General features: G+C 42.9%; 1 protein-coding gene across 5 annotated transcripts in view; it reads right to left on the bottom strand.

The window, feature by feature from the left end:
* NEK6 (NIMA related kinase 6) overlaps nucleotides 1-23,276 on the bottom strand; it is a 407,500-nt gene that overhangs the window by 29,072 nt on the left and 355,152 nt on the right. For all 5 annotated transcript variants that reach the window (XM_063432360.1, XM_063432357.1, XM_063432356.1 and 2 more), the window contains exons 8-9: nucleotides 17,313-17,407; nucleotides 2,371-2,484 (exon numbers count right to left, since the gene is read on the bottom strand). In XM_063432360.1, coding sequence (XP_063288430.1) covers nucleotides 2,371-2,484; nucleotides 17,313-17,407 — 209 coding nt within the window. The remainder of the gene's footprint in view (nucleotides 1-2,370; nucleotides 2,485-17,312; nucleotides 17,408-23,276) is intronic.

Here is a 23,276-nt window from a genome sequence, read left to right as displayed (position 1 = left end):
ATTAAAACTGCACTAAACATAAAATCTCAGATCAAAAATAATAATATAATGCAATAATGAAAAAAAGTTTAAATACCCTTCTTAGTAAAATGATTAAAAAATGCTGACCAAATGGAAAACAGCTGTGATGAGGTAAAAACTGATGCCGACAGCACACCACCTTAGTCGGAATTGGTCTCTGGTGGCAGTATGCATTACCAAAGTAAATCTTCATAGATCTGTAAGGATGAGTATTTTACGGAGCTGTGCAAAAATAGTGTACTTTAAGCACTGTGACCACTACAGCACAATTACTGGCTATGTGTCAACAGATGTTGTCAGCAAATCAATTCCATTTTAAACGTGTTCATGGTGGTAGGAGCCTGCATGTGCAGTGCAGAGATATTTGCATTTTTGTGCGGGAGGCTAGTTGCTCTCCCAGCACACATGACTTAGGCAGGCCGTAACTCTGAATTCTTTTCAAAAAATACATCTTTCATCAGCACACATTGGTGACAGTGATTGCAGGAGATGTCTGGAAGGGAAAGCTTCAATGTACTATCTGTCCCTGCCTTGCCCTCCTGCCTCCCTCCATTTCTTGCTTGCTTATTTTTGTTTACCCCTCCCAATCTCAGCTCAGAATTCGACCTCCGAATGGGGCAGTGACGGCAGACAGGGCGTGGAAACCAGCACAGGGAGCAATGCCTGGCACCAGATTCATTTTTATCTGTAAAAATTTCTAAGGAGAAACCCTATGCTCAATAGTACATTGTATAGTAAAAAAAATTTTTTTTAAAAATATATATATATATTAAACCGCTGTGACAATGGAGGGCAGCGCCAGTAGCCTGCCAGTTCTACAACCATTAAAACGTAATTTACAGAATGACAAATACACTCATATAGTCATACATGTGGACTATACCAGGTTTGTGATTTTTTTTTGTCACAAGTAGCAAGAGTAAATTAGGCTGGAAAGTTGGATTTTATACATTCGTCTGATTACACTCTGCAAAACTCCAAAAGAAGAAGATAGACAATCTTTGTTGGCAGAAGCAGCATGCACAGACAGATAATCCAGAGCCAAAGGGCTTGCCCTGCGCACTCTCACCCTGGCTCTGTGCTAATACTGCATGCATGCCATCTGGAGCCTGGCGCTGATTGAGCTGGTGCTTTGGAGGTTTAAATACTCCTTCGCACCCTGTATTGTATCACTGTACTTACATGGACTCTTTAGCACTGCCAGAGGGAGGTGGACAGACAGTAATTGTACAGACAGGAAACACATCTGTCAACTTACACTAATTCCTGGACCCAGCAGGCAAACAGTGGTCTGAATGTTGCAGTAGCGTGAAATCTGGATAGAGCCCAAACTCTGAATACACATGCAGCATTGTGTATGTGCCATTGTATTGTCTTGTTCATACCGACATATAAACGCGTATAGTATTGTGTTTCCTGCTAATAATGTTAATATGTAGGACCTATTAAATACACTAGAACAAAACTGATTAAATGCTTAAACAGCCTACTTAACTGTAATAATTAGAACATAACTATATTATTTTTATATAGCATTTTTCTTCATTAAGAGATTAAAAGAGCTTTCAGCAGATGCTCTCAGGTTTAGGCAGATCTGCAGCAGATTAACAGCTTGAAAAGCAAACAGGCTGGGACAATCCTACTGGGAATTTAACCTGCAACCTTCAAGTTTGAACATCTACTGCAGAATGTATATATATATATATATATATATATATATAAATGCTGCTGCTTGTGGCGAAAAAAGTCTTATCAGCATTATGAGTGTAGGCCTGTCAGTGAGTCTAATTAGGGACTAAACATTATAGAACGTAAACACTGTGACCTACTGTGCCCCTTAGATATTTTCAGGTTTTGTATTACAAACTACAATTACAATGTATATTATTGGAAACTTTATTAACATTTGGTTTACACGGCATGTACATTGCATTATCACTTTGAGGGTGCCAAGTATTTTTGACTATGACAGAAAAAAATAAGAAAAAATAACAAAATTTCAGGGATGGCTAATGTCAATTATGTGTATTTTGGATGTCAGGTATCACAATGCATAATATGCTAGCAACAGACGACCGATGGTGGCAAAATGTGGAAAGGAGGTGGTGTAAATAGCAACCAAGACACTGTAGAAACAAATAGTGGTCCTAGAATATTTAAGTCGCTTTTTTTTTTTTGGTTTTTAATTTTGAACTTAAATTAGTAAATTGTCTAACCATACACATTTAGATTTACAAGCTTTATATTATCTATTTGGTATATGCACAGACTGATGGGCTGTCAGCTAGAATCCCACATGAGATGTATGAAATACCCCTTATATGTGGAATGTCTGTAAAACTAGCTTACCTTTTCAGAGTAGTGTTCTGAGGGCAAAGGTGGGTAGTCACACTGTTCTATCTTCTGACAAAGAGAAAACAGGTTCATTTTGTCTCCATAGAAAGGACTTTGAAGGGCTGCCATCTGTACAGAAACATATTTCATTTAAGAATCACACACTACAATTTTTTATCACATTCTATTTAAATTATATTTTCATTTATTTAGACAAAGAGAAAAACTAAATGGAAAGTACCCTATGGTGCCCATCTTGCTCATGCAACCCCATCAGCGTATAAACCCTTAATTCACTTACCTGAATCCAGCATCAAAGTCCCTTGGTGCTGGATTCGGGCTGCACCTCAGCTCCTCCACCCCCAACCGACGTTGGGGACCTAAAGTGCATTCTTTCAATGCTTTCCTATGGCATTTTAGCAGACGCTCGATGTCCTCATGCAGAGCGTGAAGAAGTCCGGTGTCATGCGGCCAAAAGTCGACAGCCACTAGAGGTGGAGTTAACAGTGCAAGGTAATTATTGCAGTTCATAAATAACTGCAATAATTACAATTGCAGGGTTAAACGGACAGGGACAGTGCTCCCAGACCACTTCAATGAGCTGAAGTGGTGTTGGTGATTATAATGTCCCTCTAAAAGAACGAAATAGGCCAATCCTACGAATGCTAAGGTCCACAGATAAGGTTGATGGAGATGCAGAAGTAGCTCTGTGGGCATGATGTATTGAGAGCCTGTGTACAGATTACTATCCATAAAGTCCAGGGAAGATTAACTATCCATTATAATCAAATACATATTTAGAAATATGGAACTGGGTTTGGAACTAAACCACCAAGAGTCATAAAGCCACATCACTGCTTGGTAATGTTGTATATGTGATATTAGGTAACACTAGCTAAAGGGTTGTTTGGCAGACATAATGGAATATGGTTAGGGTTAATTTATTTTAAGAATGCATTTTGGCAAATTTCACTTTCTAAAATTAAGCTACTGTAATGATGAAATATTAATGGTAACATTAACTGAAAATACATCTTGTTTGCTTTGTCTCTGTTACTGGAAAATAGAATGACAACAGTCAGTTAGGTGCATAAATACAATAAAGGAACAATAGGGTCTAAAATATCTTTGTCCAGGAATAACTATTTACTCTCTAGCTCTGGTTTGTCTTGTGGAACGGTAAGGGTTATTCTCGCCTCCAGGTTCAGTAAGCAAGAGGCAGCATGTTCCCTCAGTGTACGACCCCTCACTGTGTCCCAGCTGCTTATTAAACCATTATGTGATTGGAGAGCCCTCTGTCACTGTCCTTCACTGTCACCCCCCAGCTTTGAGGCGCTCTGCAGCCCTATCCTAATGAGCCTATACTGGGTAATTGTTGATATTATCCTGTTTTGCTGTGAGCAGAGTGTGCTGCTCTGCTTGTTTCAGGGGCCTTTACTTGGCTGATGTTTAATGCCTCTCGTTAGGATTTTAATAAGGGATTATTTGATAATTATTCTGCCCTTACGTCCTTAGGTTAGATATTCTGCTCATTACTATGCGTTGTGACAGGAATCCAGTGCAGAACGAGTGTCCTTCCATGACAGACATTAAACCCCCACTGTGACAAGGAAAAAAAAATCTTTACCAGAGTCATTATTATTCATATAACTTCCTCTTAACTCCTTTGTTACTTGCTTGCTACAATAGCACGAGTATCCCAGATATTTGGAGTAACATTGACATACCAAATATCTATATTCTATGTATGGTTTATGTTCACCTTTAACCATTTGAGTACCAAACAGATAAACCACACAAGCTAGTCAGGTAAGCTTTTCAGTTCCATCACAAATGCCATTAGGGTTATACAAACCAATATTGGTAGCGGCAACATTACCACTGTTACTTGCCATATATAATATGTTCCGTATATAATACATTATAGGTCAAATAAAATGGTTACGTTCACCATGTAATGTAGAGCAAGAAAAATAGAATAATAAATGAACACTTCACAAAGATACAGCGTGACCACCAACAGTCCAGGATTTATGTATTTCAGTTTCATATTCAAATGTTGATACTGACAACACCTGGAGTTGGTGGTTCATAAGGACTGGGTTCGGGACCACTGCTCTAGATAATGTATAAACACTATTTGGGACTCAGTATAAAGACCCCAGTGGGAAGCAGCACTTCAAGCAATATACCAGAGGTCATACAAACAGTACCTGGGAGTTCTGAAACCTGAATTGACCGCCCTAATGACTATTTCTAACCTTTTACAGGAAATATATACACTGCGACGATGCATTCAATAGACAAGTTATTAGCTTCCCTGAGTAAGTGGGCATTATGGCTGTAACAGATCACCTGGCACCCCGACTGGGTACCTCCGTTGATGGATGCTCCTAGCGCTTCTTGAGGATTCCAAGCACTCTAGCCGACAACACAACCACCGCAGGACGAACCTCTCTTCCTTCCAGAGCAAAGCAGGAACGAGCTCTTAAAAGAGCTTAGGAGTGATTATAGCAAGGGAATATGCAGAGCATAGCAATCCCTTGTAGCAGATTCCCCCAATAAGAGACAGGACTCCAAATTGAGGGTAAAGTACAACTGACAAAATCTTTATTTTACTTGGGACTAGCCCATTTGGTCATTACATTAACATTGCTGTGAAAACTCAATAAAATTACAAACAGTCAAATCATAGCAGGCAACATTCAGTGATTTATTATAACATAATTACATATTTATAAATAGGTGGGGAAGACCATAATTAACACAAATGTCTCTCCTGCATGCAGAATTAGCGATATGCAAATCTACCCGAATATGCAAATTACCAGTCTTGCTATTCAGGTAGTGCATATTACTGTTGCTACCAACAGAGGGCTACACAAGCTCCATAGCCAAATCCACCTAAGGGGTAGCAATCCTCAGCAGTACAGGAGAGCAGGCAATACATCTCAGGGGCCATAGTCACATGGCAGGAGGCTGGCAATCAGTCTTCTCCAATGCCCAGTGGCAAGGCTGGTACCGCCACATTTCTCCCCTTTTCCAAACAGACTAACAGGGTATCTGACCTCCTGCCGGTCAGTGCCCTGGTTAGTCCAGCAACCCACCCACGAAGCACAAACAGTAATACAGCCTACCCACAATACATGGTTACTACACCTGGGTAAAAGATTAGCTCGTCCATGTCCAGGTGCCTCAACAAGGCTGTGTGGGGTACTGATAGGCTGCCTTGGTGGGTTGCTGAGTGCCAGCGCTACCACGGGAGTAGCCTGGTTGGAGCCATGCTGAAAAGAAGAGTTGGTAGGCTCCTCTCTCGGGATCTGGGGCTGCTGCTGGAGGGGGAGACCGACTGTCTCCCCTTTGGTTACATAGTCCTCGACTGCCGGAGGGGGAGACCGACTGTCTCCCCTTTGGATCCATCACACTGAGGCTGGGGAACAGGACCGACCGGCCCTATCCCTTGTGCTGTAAGTGCAGAGACTACGGTCCCATCTGCACAGTTGTGGGGCTTAACATCTCCCCTTGGTGGGTTAGGTTGCCGTGGGAGAGAGGGTGTAGCAAGTTCCTCTCTCTGGATGGCAAACTGCCGCTGGGGAGAAAGGATGGCACCTTCTGCTCCCTGGGGTACACACTGCCGCTGGGGAGGAAGGACGACACCATCAGCTCCCTGGGGTACACACTGCCGCTGGGGAGGAAGGATTGCACCTTCTGCTCCCTGAGGTACACACTGCCGCTGGGGAGGGAGGACGCTGCTCTCCTCTCCCTTCACCTCACACTGCCTTCCTGGCACATCACTTTGTTGCTGGGGGGCAGGAACAACAACCTCTGCCCCCTGTAACTCAGCCTGCCGCTGGGGAGGATGGACGACACCATCAGCTCCCGGAGACACACACTGCCGCTGGGGAGGAAGGACTGCACCTTCTGCTCCCTGGGGTACACACTGCCGCTGGGAAGGAAGGATTTCACCTTCTGCTCCCTGAGGTACACACTGCCGCTGGGGAGGGAGGACGCTGCTCTCCTCTCCCTTCACCTCACACTGCCTTCCTGGCACATCACTTTGTTGCTGGGGGGCAGGAACAACAACCTCTGCCCCCTGTAACTCAGCCTGCCGCTGGGGAGGATGGACGACACCATCAGCTCCCGGAGACACACACTGCCGCTGGGGAGGGAGGACGCTGCTCTCCTCTCCCTTCACCTCACACTGCCTTCCTGGCACATCACTTTTCTGCTGGGGGGCAGGAACAACAACCTCTGCCCCCTGTAACTCAGCCTGCCGCTGGGGAGGAAGGACGACACCTTCATCTCCCTGGGACACAAACTGCCGCTGGGGAGGAAGGACGACACCTTTAGCTCCCTGGGACTTACTCTGCCGCTGGGGAGGATGGACGACACCATCAGCTCCCTGGGTGACACACTGCCGCTGGGGATCTGGGCCGACTGCCCAGCATCCCTGTAGGGCCGGTAGAGAGACCTCGGTCCCATCTCCACCTGCCTGTTGTGGTTCCTCACAGGACCAATCTATGAGGACCCCTACTTCGGGTTCTTCCTGCCGCCTCGGGGGGGGGGGGGGCGGCTAACCTCCTCGGATGCAGCCTCTACTCTGCTGCTGTACCACTCTTCCTGCTCATCATACTCTTCGTCCATCTTTGAGTTTTGCTCAGCCATGACCTGGTTCCAGATCCCCTGGAATGTGTCCATGGATATATAACCCCCATACTGGGCCACTTGCTGCCTCACCTTGGCCATAAAATCATCTTCAGCGTCAGAGCCTTCCATACTTGTCTGCTCCAAGTCGCTGGATACCTCTGCTGCCAGGGGCGCTGCACGAATGCTAACGTTGCCCTCAATTTGTAACTCCAAGGAATTGGTGTTCTGTAGCTGTCCTTCTGGCTGTGGGAACAATCCCGCAGCTTGTTGGTTCCTCTGCGTCGTTCGCAGCATGAGGTACGCCTGTACATCGTTGTAGACCCGGTCTGCCATCCGCTCCGCTCGGGCTGGTGAGAATAGAGCCATCCTGCTCCTATATTCCCTGGCAAACTCGGATTCCTCCTTCTCCCTCGGAGGTGCTGCAGCAGCTGCGACTCTGTCTCCTTCCATTTTCCTGATTTCCTTTGTAGATAGGGTCGCTGTACGGATACTAGCGTTGCCCTCAATTTGTAATCCAGAAATGGTGTTGTCTGTAGCTGTCCCTCTGGTTGTAGGAACGATCCCGCCGCTTGCCACCAATTGTAACGGATCACCTGGCACCCCGACTGGGTACCTCCGTTGATGGATGCTCCTAGCGCTTCTTGAGGATTCCAAGCACTCTAGCCGACAACACAACCACCGCAGGACGAACCTCTCTTCCTTCCAGAGCGAAGCAGGAACAAGCTCTTAAAAGAGCTTAGGAGTGATTATAGCAAGGGAATATGCAGAGCATAGCAATCCCTTGTAGCAGATTCCCCCAATAAGAGACAGGACTCCAAATTGAGGGTAAAGTAGAACTGACAAAATCTTTATTTTACTTGGGACTAGCCCATTTGGTCATTACATTAACATTGCTGTGAAAACTCAATAAAATTACAAACAGTCAAATCATAGCAGGCAACATTCAGTGACTTATTATAACATAATTACATATTTATAAATAGGTGGGGAAGACCATAATTAACACAAATGTCTCTCCTGCATGCAGAATTAGCGATATGCAAATCTACCCGAATATGCAAATTACCAGTCTTGCTATTCAGGTAGTGCATATTACTGTTGCTACCAACAGAGGGCACTACACAAGCTCCATAGCCAAATCCACCTAAGGGGTAGCAATCCTCAGCAGTACAGGAGAGCAGGCAATACATCTCAGGGGCCATAGTCACATGGCAGGAGGCTGGCAATCAGTCTTCTCCAATGCCCAGTGGCAAGGCTGGTACCGCCACAATGGCCATGCTACCTGTAGTTCCAAATTATTAATAACTCACAGTAAGTAAGGTTATAAAACCATATCCAACTAAAAAAAAAAAAAAAACACCCAAAAGAAAACACATTGTAGTTACAAGTCCCTCTATACCTATCCAATAAAGTATATAATTTAAGTACTGTATTTAATTGAGCTGAATAGGCAATTCAAGTTACAGGGCTCCTCTTTACCCATGTAAGGTATAAAATGAGTAATAGAATACACAAAACGCGTGATGAATATCAATCTATTCTGTTTTTATAGTGGGGCCTGGGTTATAGGGGTTCTATAGTGTTCTGTACACAGAAAAAAAGAAGCCTAAGACATTCCCCCTAATACTAAATATATTTAGTTCTTCTGCCTGCACTGAAATGGGATATGAAATAAAATGCATGATTGCAGAAATGACCAAATAACATATCAGAAACGGCCTAGTGGAAGCAAAACTGTTAAATAGTACAACACAGAAGCACTGAAGGCAGAAAATACTGATTGCTCCCGTTGGCTCTTTTTATGCTTGCTGTGCATTTGCAAGGCCTGGAATTTACAAAGACTTAAGAAAAAAAGTCACAAATGTCACACTTATTACTTTATCTTTGATACAACTGAAGATAGTGACCTAACCTCAACAACAAAGCTTCATAAATTCTGACTTAAATAACCAAGAATTTGGAGCATAGGAGAGAGACTTCAGGCATTCCACGTGTTTTCCTAATAAGTGTTTGTGATGTAGGATTTGGGCTACATTTTGACATTTTGATTAGAACAATTACAGCTGAACGGCCAGATACCCTTATATAAATGGGCCCACCACTCATGCGGCTGGTTTAGGGAAATTGGGATTTGCTATATTTTTTGCTTAAATTGCCCTTCTTGTTAAGGCCAATAAAGGCATTGCTCATAGCAAGACAGGGGGTGGTGGGGGAACGACTTATTTTTATCTCGTTTGATTTATCTAGATGACAGAATCCCCTAAATCTAGCAAAACATGTCAGACATGGGGGTTATTAGAATGTTTCAATTGGCTGAGGAGGAGTTTGTTTGTATGACAGAAAAATTCAATAATTTATATTAAAATGATGTAAATGCTATAAAACAACCTCACATCACATTGACTGCACAAAGCTCACAATTGTTACCATATAAAGGCCTTGCACTGTAAACTCAAACAAGACATGCTGACTAGGAGACAGAATTAACCCTTTGGGTGAATATGCAAAGTGCTTTCAGACCATCTGGCAGGAAAAAATCATTTGTATTGTATTTGTAAAGGTCAACCTAGGGAGGGGGCATATATCAGCTTGATCTAGATAATCCAACACAGTTTGTAGGACCAAAGTATTTTGGCCTGACCAGAGATGACCCGAATGTGACCTTAAGTTATAGGTTATACCACATAGCCCATGATTATCTACCAACCAGTGATGCTACTTAGTCAAAAAATCATCACTGAACGCTCTGATTTAGAGTTTTAAATCTTAAGTAGGTTGAGTAGTCACCCAACAGCTATTTCCTCTTGTATATATTACCTGGAATCTGTTTCTGTTGTCAACCAAAGGTGCATAGAATAACAGAGTGTAGAATTGAAATTGCAGGAAAACGAATGCAATAGACAGTTCTTCCAAAATTGAAAGGGACGTTTAACATGTATTTTACACACAAGTGAAATATAATAATGAAACTAAGTTATCGTAATGGTCTTTGTTGCTTGGAATAATAAAATACCTGCAAACATTCTGTGCTACTCACATTTTGCCTGTACTATTATTATTGTAAGTGCATCTCTTCCGTTCGATTATTTTTATTTATTGTTACAGCAGTATTTAAAGCTCTGTCGCCATCCTTTGCCCACATTTCCTGGCACTTATCTACTAGGAGACATAAGAAGATACTAATGTCTATGGACAATCCTGCAAGAGAATCTCTTGACAAAATCGTGTCATCTGCAAGAATTAGCCTGATTCCTATAGCCATTGCTAGTGTTGGCTGGGGTAATGGATAGAACTTCAAGTTCTCACAACCTTAAACTTTACCGTAAGACAAAGTAGTCCCTGCTTTGTATTATGGTTTCTTTTGACTGTGTGAGATTTTCAATGAAACTGTAACACAGTCAATGAGTATTTCATAAAAATTCTATCTTTATGAATTACTCAACATTTTGTGTGCTTTAAATTCAAGCACATAATACGTAAATTAGATAAGCACACCAGGGGTTCTATGCTGACCAGTACTACTTAAAGCTGCACTGTCATGCCGTACTTGCCTTTCTTTAATTGATTCCTCTTCTCTCCCTCTGTCAGGATCTGTTCTTCATGTTTTCCTGTCTGCTCTAGTTTTCTTTAAAACAGGAAGAAATTAAGAACAGATCCTGACAGAGGGAGAGAAGAGGAATCGATTAAAGAAAGGTAAGTTCGGCATGACAGTGCCACTTTAAAGAAACACTACAGTGTAAGGAAAACAGAACTGTATCCCTAACACTATACTGTTCTTCCACCCCCTCTGCTCTCCCCAACTGACGGCTTGTCCCTGGTGGCAAATAAAGGGTTGATAACCCCTTTTTTTCCCCACTTACCGGATTTCAGTGCTCGGTGGGGCTGCTCCTCCGCCGATCTCACAGAGCGCGTGTTTTAGGTCTTACCCATGGTAAAGCACTGAACCAATGCTTTCCTATGCTGAACGTCAAACTCCGTCAAACTGCAGGAAGGGCCTCTAGTGGCTGCCTTGTAGATAACCACTAGAGGCAGTCTTACCCTGCAATTTAAACATTGCAGTTTCTCTAAACCTGCTATATTTTACCTTAGATAGTGTACCCAGACAACAGAGGCGGCTCTAGACTTTATGAGGCCTTAGGCGAAACACAAACATGAGGCCCCACTAACAAAAAAGTGTCACATATACACATTGATGCACTGTCTACCTGTGTATGTGCCTGAGAGTGTGTCTGACAGAGAGTATCCTTGTGTGTGCGAATGTATGTCTCTGTGAGCATGTTTGCGTTTTTGTCTGAGACCCTATGTGTATGGGGTAGCTGATGGTGAGAGGGAGCGGGGGGTGTGATGGTGAGAGGGAGCGGGGGGTGTGATGGTGAGAGGGAGCGGGGGGTGTGATGGTGAGAGGGAGCGGGGGGTGTGATGGTGAGAGGGAGCGGGGAGTGTGATGGTGAGAGGGAGCGGGGGGTGTGATGGTGAGAGGGAGCGGGGGGTGTGATGGTGAGAGGGAGCGGGGGGTGATGGTGAAAGGGAGCAGGGGGGTGATGGTAATGTGAGAGGGAGCGGGGGGTGATGGTAATGTGAGAGGGAGCGGGGGGTGATGGTAATGTGAGAGGGAGTAATGCGAGAGTGAGAGGGAGTAATGCGAGAGTGAGAGGGGGTAATGCGAGAGTGAGAGGGGGTAATGCGAGAGTGAGAGGGGGTAATGCGAGAGTGAGAGGGGGTAATGCGAGAGTGAGAGGGGTAATGCGAGAGTGGGGGGGCTAATGCGAGAGTGGGGGGGCTAATGTGAGAGTGGGGGGCTAATGTGAGAGTGGGGGGGCTAATGTGAGAGTGGGGGGGGCTAATGTGAGAGTGGGGGGGGCTAATGTGAGAGTGGGGGGGGCTAATGTGAGAGTGGGGGGCTAATGTGAGAGTGGGGGGTAATGTGAGTGGGGGAGGCTGAGGGTGGTGACGGAGGGTTATGCTGAGGGTGGTGATGATGAGGGTGGTGGGGGTAATGCTGAGGGTGGTGAGGGGCGATGCTGAGGGTGGTGAGGGGCGATGCTGAGGGTGGTGATGCTGAGGGTGGTGGGGGGTGAGGCTGAGGGGGGTGAGGGGGGTGATGTTGAGGGTGGTGGTGGGTGGTGAAGCTGAGGGTGGTGAGGGGTGATGCTGAGGGTGGTGGGAGGTGAGGCTGAGGGTGGCGGGGGTTTATGGGGGATGGTGAGGCTGAGGGTGGTGGGGGTGAGGCTGGGGGTGAAGGGGTAATGGTGAGGGTGGTGGGGGTGAGGCTGAGGGTGGGGAGGGGTGAGGGTGGTGGGGGGTGATGGTGAGGGTGGGGGTGGGGAGGGGTGATAGTGGTGGGGGTGAGGCTGAGGAGGGGTGATGGTGGTGGGGGTGAGGCTGAGGGTGGTGGGGGTGATGGGGGTGAATCTGAGGGTGATGGTGGTGGGGAGTGAGGCTGAGGGTGGTGGGGGGTGATGGTGGTGGTGAGGCTGAGGGTGGTGGGGGTGATGGTGGTGGGGGGTGAGGCTGAGGGTGGTGATGGTGGTGGTGGGTGGTGAGGCTGAGGGTGGTTGGGGGTGATGGTGGTGGGGGTAAGGCTGAGAGTGGTGGGGGTGATGGTGGTGGTGAGGCTGAGGGTGGTGGGGGTGATGGTGGTGGGGGGTGAGGCTGAGGGTGGTGATGGTGGTGGTGGGTGGTGAGGCTGAGGGTGGTTGGGGTGATGGTGGTGGGGGTGATGGTGGTGGTGGGGGTGAGGCTGAGGGTGGTGGGGGTGATGGTGGTGGGGAGTGAGGCTGAGGGTGGTTGGGGGTGATGGTGGTGGGGGTAAGGCTGAGGGTGGTGGGGGTGAGGCTGAGGGTGGTGGGGGTGAGGCTGAGGGTGGTGGGGGGTGAAGCTGAGGGTGGTGGGGGTGATGGTGGGGGGTGAGGCTGAGGGTGGTGGGGGTGATGGTGAGGGTGGGGAGGGGTGGTGGGGGTGAGGCTGAGGGTGGTGGGGGTGATGATGAGGGTGGGGAGGGGTGGTGGGGGTGAGGCTGAGGGTGGTGGGGGTGATGGTGAGGGTGGGAGGGGTGGTGGGGGTAAGGCTGAGGGTGGTGGGGGTGATGGTGGTAGTGGGGGTAAGGCTGAGGGTGGTGGGGGTGATGGTGGTAGTGGGGGTGAGGCTGAGGGTGGTGGGGGTGATGGTGGTGGGGGGTGAAGCTGGGGGTGGGAGAGCCTACCTTTCCCTGGTGGTCCAGTGGGCTCCCTGGTGGTCCGGTGGCCATTACTTCCGGTCTGCAGCTCCGCAGAGCTGCAGACCGTGTAATCTCGCGAGATTTCAGAGCGTTGCCGTGGTAACCCGCGGCAACGCTCTGATTGGCCAATTCTCGCGAGTCACATGGTCTGCAGCTCTGCACACTGCGGAGCTGCAGACCAGTGTCTGCGGTGGCCGGCCTGGCAGCAAGGAGGGGCCTCGCACCCGGCGGCATACCGGGCAAGCCGCCGGGCCCCCTCCTGGTGTCAGGTCCTCGGTCACTGACCGAGGACCTGACACACTCTGCCCACAGGCGGTTTAGGCGGCCGCGAGGCCCCAGCCAGCGCGAGGCCTTAGGCGGCCGCCTAAACCGCCTAATTAGAGAGCCGCCTCTGCCAGACAACTTCAATGAGATAAAGTGGTCTGTGTGCCTATAGTGTCCTTTAAGCTTGCAGCCACACAACAGTAACATTACATGACAACCTTATCATATAAAACAGCAACATGTCCATATCATCCTGTGCACTGTTTTACTAATATTGTTTTCTTATATAGCCGGCGTGTAACCTGATATGAAGTGCTAGCAGTTTTGATGTGACTAATTTCGCTTTGTTAAGCCCTTATTGTAGATCACTTACATTGATTGTCTCCTCTACTTTCACTCAGATAATATAACTGTGTACTATAATAATTTCATCCCAGTGGTAAAACTACCTTATTATAGCCAGTAACTAACTCTCCCAGCTGCCTTTAATAAATATTAAGCTATAGTCGATCGACAATACTCAGAATTAGCCTGTGTAAAATATCACAATGTGCAAATGTTTAGGCATTAAGCCTTTTTGTTCAGACCCTGTACTTGCCGTCACTTAAGCTCACTTTTACAACATGCACTGCAATGAATAACATGTTATTAACCATCTGATTAACAAGGCACACAGCATAAGGTTATTTTGGAGTATTTTTCTTTTCTTTTAATAATTTCCTTGAAACTTAAATTGCGAAGTTTATCATTTACTATGCTACATCAGCAAGCTTTACGACAAACACATTTGCTTTGGATACGCAAACATGTAACTGTAACTGTTTTTTAACTTTAAGGCAGAGTCGTTGGGTCGATATTCATATAAGTTTGTATTTTTTCTTAATAACGTCTTACTTAGAGTCAAATTTCACTTTATGTCAATTACCGGAACTTGCATCAATATGTTTATTACTCGAGTGTTATACTAATATCTATAATGAAGCCTGTTTCTTTAACTTAAAAAAGTGCAATTGTCTATCATGCCATGACACTGTATACAAATGTTTGACCACATTAAGCTTGTAGATGCTGTTGTGGCGCTACCAGCCTGTATGTTATTTCCTTATTGCACACCAAAATAAAGAATAAAAAAAAAAAAAAAAAAAAAAAAAAAAACAGCAACATGTCATGTAAATAACATACAATATTATAGGCTATTAAATACTTTGAAAGCTTAAGCAGATGTAATCATACTTAATGTTTAGATCTTGTATTTAGATTGGAATGCAAATAAGTCGGATGTCATTCTAGTGTTCTTGCAACCACTCTTGATTACGTTATACTAGGACATAATTATTATTACCCAATAATCTAGGTTATAAGAGCGATGGATAATCAGTATATTTAGAAGTGGAAGAGCAGCCAGTGGTTGGGAGGTAGAGGGGTAGATTTAATGTGCAATTTGCTGCACTATGAAGTTAAATCAAATCTGTGATTACCCTTAACACTGTATTGTTGCTTTTAGTTAGTGTTAGAGCAGACATCATATTAACTGTTTTTCTAGTAAATATGGAATATCAGTACTGCCAATTCATACCACATGGTTACCACTCCAATTTAAAGTGTTGGTTGACAGAACTGGGATGATTCTGTAAGGATAATAAGGGTTGAAGAAGTGAGGATAATACAGAATTCTCTTTAGGTAACTACATAGAGATAATGAGTTACATATAAGCAGACTTATATAGTAATTTGTTTATTATAGCAATTTGAATTAGCATTTCTTGATATTATTGTTAATATTAAAAAATCATAAACACAAATGGCTTATATGTTTTATTAACTGCAATGATGAGGTGACAGTAGGCAAAAACTAGAGACAAGAAAATGCATATGTTCCTGCATCTCTGTCTAGCATACCTACTGTCTGTCCCCGAAAAAAAAGACCGGGTCTTATATTGATTTCCCCCCCCCCCCCCCCCCCCGAATATTTTCTCGTAAAACGGTAGGTGCTTGTGAGCTGAAACATCCAGCAGTGAACCCTGGCACAACTCTCTGCATTCCGATAACATCACCTAACTTTAGAGGTGGTAATAGGTTGCGGTAGTGCCTTCATTTTCTAACAGATTCATTGTTGGCATCTCGGATAATAAACAAATAAAATACCCTGTCAACAGGGGCACACTATGGTCCCTTAGTGTGTTCTAGCCATATCCTCCTGATAGCAATCCTGGATTATTATTATTGCCATTTATATAGTGCTAACATATTCCGTAGCGCTTTACAATATTATGAGAGGGGGGATTTAACAATAAATAGGACAATTACAAGAAATCCTACAGGAACGATAGGTTAAAGAGGACCCTGCTCAAACGAGCTTACAGTCTATAGGATAACATATGTTACCATATGATGGAATATAAGACCACTCTATTCTTTTCCAAAATATTTTTTTTCGTTCCAATTTTAAGAAATATTTGTAATTTCCTGTTTTAACACATAAGACAGATAGAGTATTTTTTAAATGTGTAGCTTTTAAATGTGTTCTCTTATTTATTTATGGTAAGACACAAGAACATTTATTTTGCAACATAGCTAAAGACATCAGTACACAAAACAAATTAATAAAGTTATTCAGGGCTTAGACCGCAGTAAGCAAGTACTCTGTTCAGTTCCTCAACAGTAATTAATGGGCATGTTTTATGGGTGGGAGCGGAATGTTGTACAAACAGATTAGTCAGAGAGATCTGTTAGGTGCAATTAATACTACAAACATAACAGCTGCATAGCTTGTATACTACCATCTGGATTTGTGTTACAGCCATCCAAGAACTTAGGCTATATGCAAATATCATCCCATTAAAGGGTTCCCTTTGCTATGAGGTTTGTTCTGCAGTTTCGCCAACACAAATGTCCCATTCAATAAAACTGTCAGTAATGCCTGTCTACAAAACATGCGAAGCACACCTTTTATTCACTCTGGGATATTGTTCACATTATAGATGTGTCTGTATATACTGGAAACATTTATAGAACAGTAGTGATAGCATGTCATGTTTATTAGAAGTTATTACTATAATAATATGTACTAAATACCTCTCACCATTAGGAGGAACAGTTAGAACAGGGGGTGGCGGGCAGACCATTGGAGAATTGTTGAGTTTGCTGTATTCCTGAGCTCTTATTTGTACTGGTTATGGTGCCCAGATACCGTCCCATAATAAGTTTTCAAACTGTTTTAATATAACCTACCTTGGTCCCACCAGGGGACTATGAAGACTAATTTTAGAGCAAAGTAGGACCATAATAGTTGGCTGAGGGTTCTCTGAGCCAATGATTGTGGTCCCCGCTTTACTCTAAAGTGACATCTGGCTTGGAGACCAGATACAGCAGTTGCAGCATGGATACTTGGTGGGACCCAGGTAAGTAGTCAAACAGTAAAAAAAATGGTTTGACATCTTACCACTGGACAGAGTCATGGCACTCCTGACCCTATAACCACTGCAGCAGGTGCAGTTCCGACACTGTAACCACTGCTTGGTACATTGCTTTAAGCGCTTTTCTTTTTTTCTTTTTTTTTAAACTATTGAAGAGTGAGACTAATTTTTGTTTGTGGATTTTCTTCCCCAAATGTGGCTTGTATAGCGCATTTTCTTTGTATTTGCACTTTTTCTGCCTTTGTATTACACCGTTTTTTGTTTATTTTTAAATATGGTTTCTAATAAAGTAACGTTTTTATTCTAAATGGTTTTATATGGTTTGGAGCTGGAGTGCAAAAGGTATACATATATGTATTGTGGTTCTGTTGTGTATACACAGTTTAAATACAGTTTTCCCAGCCAATACTTACTTCATACAAAAGGCAGCCCAATGACCAGATATCAGACTTGAAGTTGTAGCCATTTTCATGTATTCTCTCTGGTGACATGTAATATGGTGTTCCCACTGAAAATAAGAACATATAAACCTTGTTCATATTAATTAGCCAGGCTGGAGAAAATAGATTTTTTTTTTACAGAACTATATAGTAATCAAATGCATTTACTAAGAAAGTGATTAACCAGGTATAACACATGAAATAGGTGCATGTTTAACCCCTTAAGGACACATGACATGTGTGACATGTCATGTTTCCCTTTTATTCCAGAAGTTTGGTCCTTAAGGGGTTAAAACAGCTGTTATACTCATATTCATTATATTTGTGTGCGCTTAATGGTGGATCAAAAGTGGTGTAAACATACAATGTAGGCATTTTATGTAACCACAGCCCCTGACTGCCAAAAGACATAAAGTATGCTTAGCATTTTTATTATGTAAACCAGTGGTAGTCAACCTGGTCCCTACCACACACTACTGGGTGATTCAAGCTTTCATGGTGGGCAGTGGTGGGTTTTATCCCAAACCCTTGGTTTTCTGGCTCAACCACATGCTCCAAGCAGGCACGGACCTTCCTTCAGCCATCGAAAGAGAACTCACAAAAACACCTCTTTTAAATCTCTCTCGATGGCTAAAAGGAAGCTCCAGCAGGAATGCACTCCTGATCAGGATGGGCAGGGGTGTGATGATGTCATATCCTGGAAGAGGAGGGGAGCTGATGCACTCTATGTGAAAGCAAAGACCGGAAGAAGGGTGGCATTTAGAGTGGATGATATTGAATTTTGGAAAGCTAACTTGTGTTATTTTCCTTTAGCAAGCAAAGTTCTCTTATTTTCTGTTTACTTGGTTTACTTAACATAAAATAAAAGAAATAAGTAAAGGAAAAAGCAGGAGAGAATAAAGAAAAGGGAAAAAATACACCCCTGATATAAAGATATTCCTTTTTACAGTTTTTGTTGTTGGCTAATAATAAAGTGGGCTAACAAGTTCAGCCTTACTGCTGTTGATTGCAATAAGGAAGAGAGAAGACAAGAAGAAATAAAAATAAATAAATGCAAAAATCCAGTTTTCACATTTAACTTTATTTTTCTTCAATTTATGCAGCTCCCGTGCTAGTAGGCGCTGCATCAATGGAGATGCGAAAATTCATTCAATTTAATTTATATATGTATAAACATGCATAAAGTAGATATAAAAAGATACAGTTAAGTACATATTTTTTAAAATAACCCTCCTTTAAAAAAAATTTGTAAAAATTTAGTTATTGCTGCACCGGTGGGGGGTAAGAATATTTTACCATTCAAACAGATACATAAGTGGGAGGTAGGTATTAAAAGGTTGACTACACCCAATGTAAACAGTCAGGGACTGTGCAGGCCAATTATCTTAGTAAAAATATATATTACAAAATTAAGATTTTTTTTTTATATTCAACAATATTAAATTGAGACCTCTATTCTATGTATGGTATAAAATTATAGGGGAATTAAAGATAGCATTATAGACTATTTTGCAATTATATAAAGAATGTCTTATCGGTTTTCATGATAGGTAGTAGCATGTGTGTGTTAACATTGATGTGGTTAGTTTAAAAAATATGTATCTGAGGTGTAGGCTGTAATGAAACGATTAGGTGGGAGGACACATACCGGTATATAACATGATTACCATTAGTTAAAAGCTTTAAACTTTAGAGCATAATGTTTCTAAGAACTGTACAACCAAAGCTCCCTCCTCTTCCTGACAGTACTGCATCAGAGTCCGAAACGCAGACTGCAAACCCTCATCAGGTGGACAAAGTGTCTGAAAAAAAATTCTCTGTAAATGAACAAGTAGATTGTTGATAGCTACATATATATATAAATATATATATATATATATATATATATATATATATATATATAAAAAATATGTACAAGGTCTGGCACTCTACCTTTAGATTAATTCAGGAAAATGAAGCCTCGGTGCTGCAAAGCGTAAATAGATATACAGGCAGTGAGGAGAGCACTCCAGAGGACTTGTTGAAACCATTTATTCACTGAACTCTTCACTGAATAAATGGTTTCAACAAGTCCTCTGGAGTGCTCTCCTCACTGCCTGTATATATATATATATATATATATATATATATTTGTAGTCGGGGCAATCTGGCCGTAATGAAAAAAGGTAACATAACATATTAAACTAATAAACATATACAAATGGACATCAGTCGGTTGTGGTGTGCCGGAACCGACAAAGCAGTAGGCCTGTAATAAAAGTGGGCCCACCTTAGAGGGTGATATGATTAGAGGGAGTGGTGGGAGGGGTGACTCACCAGACAATCCACAATAAGTTGGGAGTGGATTGTCAGCCCTTTTAAGGGGAAATCAAGCCCCTCCCACAACTACAGGCCAAGGCCTTAAATTTGTAGTCGGGGCAATCTGGCCGTAATGAAAAAAGGTAACATAACATATTAAACTAATAAACATATACAAATGGACATCAGTCAGTTGTGGTGTGCCGGAACCGACAAAGCAGTAGGCCTATAATAAAAGTGGGCAAAAAGAAAAGTACCATACAAAATTTATTCACATAACAAAACATGGTTTATTTGGACGAGTCATGAAAAGCTTGTCTTAACTCTTAAACTGGGTTTGGAATGTAAAGAGTATAGGAGGAGGGTTTCCAGCGTCCCATAGCCTTGATGATATGAGCGAGAATGTAGTTGGAGGAGGCTGCAGATGCTGCACCTATACGGAAGGAAAAAAGTCCTGAAAAAAGGTTTGCATTTAGGTCGAGCCGAGTTAATAGTAAGCAAACTTAAAGCACAAAATATAGATGTCATAGGGATGGAGCCGTGAAGTTCTAATAATGGTTGGTTTGGTTGTTATGGGAAAGTGATGAAATATTATCCAGGACACCATAGTGTTGAGTAATTTTAGGTTAAGGTGGCAAAAAGAAGTGTACCCCAAAATAGATTCCACAGCAAACATTACTATTCTGAGACAAAAGTGGGCGGGTACTGGTAGGCTAGCTAGATGCCAAGCGGCGAAGAATTATGCTATTGAGAATGTGACAGAGGAATCCCTGCTAATTGCCAAGCGGCATGAGAGGCGCTACCCTATGCGTTGGCCCGAGGGGAAATATGAGACCACCGAAACGTTGTGGCGGGGTGTCGGCCTCTCGGTGATAACTAAAGCATAAGATAGAATGGGAGTGACATGGGAGGCCCTCTCTATACGACCATGCGAGGCGGCTAACTATGATTTGGCCCGAGGGACGTTTACCTCCGAGTATGAGGATAGGTGTCGGCCTCGCGGGACCACTAGCTTATGGTTTAAGACCAGAAACAGAAACCTAGTTGGACAACCTAAATCTCCGAAAGCCAGTACCACACTAAAAATAGAAATTGTACAGGGTTATGACATCGTACCTGAAAGTGTGAGTCAGGCTGATGCTAAGCGGAAAAATATGAACAAGAGGGTGGCAGTAGATGACGTGCTGCGACCCATGGATAGGACTTGCATGAGTATTTTTGCGTATGGGTACATTGTACTGGGCCAGATCGTGGGCCCGAATTAAAACAAGGAACCTACCATATACTATTGGCGAGCAGTGAGAATATGACAGAGGCAGATGACGGGTTTTTGTGCTTGTAAAGCAACTGTCAGTATGACCAGGGCACCCAAGTAAAATGAAATGTTAATGTATCCATGGTTCTTGGATTGCAGGATAAAACTTAGCAGGAAAGGTTAAGGGATCTTAATGTGTGTAGCTTGGAGGAAAGACGAGACAGGGGGGGATATGATGGAAACATTTAAATACATAAAGGGAATCAACACAGTAAAGGAGGAGATCATATTTAAAAGAAGAAAAACTGCCACAACAAGAGGACATAGTCTTAAATTAGAGGGGCAAAAGTTTAAAAATAATATCAGGAAGTATTACTTTACTGAGAGGGTAGTGGATGCATGGAATAGCCTTCCAACTGAAGTGGTAGAGGTTAACACAGTGAGGGAATTTAAGCATGTGTGGGATAGGCATAAGGCTATCGTAACTATAAGATAAGGCCACGGACCAATGATAGTATTTAGAAAATTGGACAGACTAGATGGGCCAAATGGTTCTTATCTGCCGACACATTCTATGTTTCTATGTATACGAACTACTAAGTTATAGTAATAAAACCTGAAACAACACAATAAGGCAAATATTCTGACAAAGTTAGCACAAATCAAGTTATTTGAAGATCACAAGCTTAATTCCCGTAATGAAACTGTGGAAACAACATCATGACAACAGTCAGTTACATATAGATATATCAACCAGTCTAAATTATATACAAAACCACAACTCATAAGCACCTAATTTTAACTGTAATATAGTTTATTACCAATATGGGGCATCTGACTTAACAATCAGGTCTAGCAGCTGAATTCGTGAACAGTCTCATAGCTATTAAAACTGTAGATCGGGGGGATTCCCCTGTATGGAATAATAGTTTAACCTAATCGTTCGTATGCACTGCAAAAATTCGAAACAAATCTGTATGAAATGACTTGATGAAACATGAACGTACAGAGTAGAGAAACGAAACGAATGACTGCATTCATGCATTTAAATCACAAAACCAACACGTATAGCAAACTGTGTATAAAACTAACTGGAACATTTTTACCGAATGCGCCTGCAAATAGACGGACGGCTATGTAAGTTAACGAACAGGGACTTTAACCGAACGGCCGAAGTAAACAAAATCCTTACCGTGAAAGCGTGTCACTTTGTGACCGTTGCTTTAAAGCAAGTATGTGACTTACGGTTCTGGAATCACTAGCCGTGCCAAGACCGGGCTGCGAGGACGCCGGAAGGGGCCGTGGGATAACAAACGGTTTGGAAAGCGGTCAGGTAAGCGTAGAACCGGAGCCAGGACCACGAGGGACAATCAGGTAAGAAACAAGATGGTGGACTGAAACCGGAAGTAGTCCTCAGACTCGCCAGACAATCCACGATAAGTTGGGAGTGGATTGTCAGCCCTTTTAAGGGGAAATCAAGCCCCTCCCACAACTACAGGCCAAGGCCTTGAATATATATAATTCTTTTTTACACTTACGCAATAGCTAAACAAATAGCTTGCATTCCCAGAGGCTATTTAAAGGGATTTATATTTATTGGCTTGCCTATAAAGAACAGCACTATATAATCTATAACTAGTAGAATACATGACTTGAAACATGATACTCCCATCTTAAAGAGCTACATGATTTTTCTGCTTGGAACTGCTCAGAAAAAGGAAAAAAACATGACAGTAGCTCCGTATAAACTGTGCAGAATCTTACAATGCGTTTTATATGTAATATATTAAAATGAATGGACTAAAAATGTATTAACACATTGCGCATTGCTCATCTTGTATCTCCAACACACACTGCAATCCATATAACACTCTCAACATAGAAAGATAGAATGACAAACACTGGGCTGTTTCACTAGGCTGCACAGCAGAACTTCTCATGGGGAAAGTAATTGATCAGGACTGGTTACTGATAAGTGTGTTTGCGTGTATGTGGGGAGGGGGGAATGCGCAGATAAAATGAGATCCATTTGCTCGACCAGACTAAAACTCATTAATTCAACGGCATCCATATTTATAAAAAGCACATGTAATGGACATGTAATCCATCACAGCAGAGCTCTGTCATAGCTCATTTAAATGTGAGTGGACTGTACAAAGCCATACAACTACCTGTCTTTATAATTACATGTACTGTATTGCACTATGATTTTTTATCTTAATTCTCTTTTGAGGTTATGATCTATCAGAATATTCAAGGATACATGTATGTATTTTTCTGTATATATATAAATCACTAGGCGCGGTATACGCCACTTTTGTTTTTTCTATTACTCATTCACAAGGTTGGGGAATCCTTGTTTGGTATACTGCTGCCCGATTACT

Source organism: Pelobates fuscus, chromosome 9 (genome assembly GCF_036172605.1).
Source record: "Pelobates fuscus isolate aPelFus1 chromosome 9, aPelFus1.pri, whole genome shotgun sequence".
In the NCBI taxonomy this organism is placed as follows: domain Eukaryota; kingdom Metazoa; phylum Chordata; class Amphibia; order Anura; family Pelobatidae; genus Pelobates; species Pelobates fuscus.
Note: the sequence above shows the minus strand (reverse complement) of the source record. Positions and strands in the feature narration are given on the sequence as shown.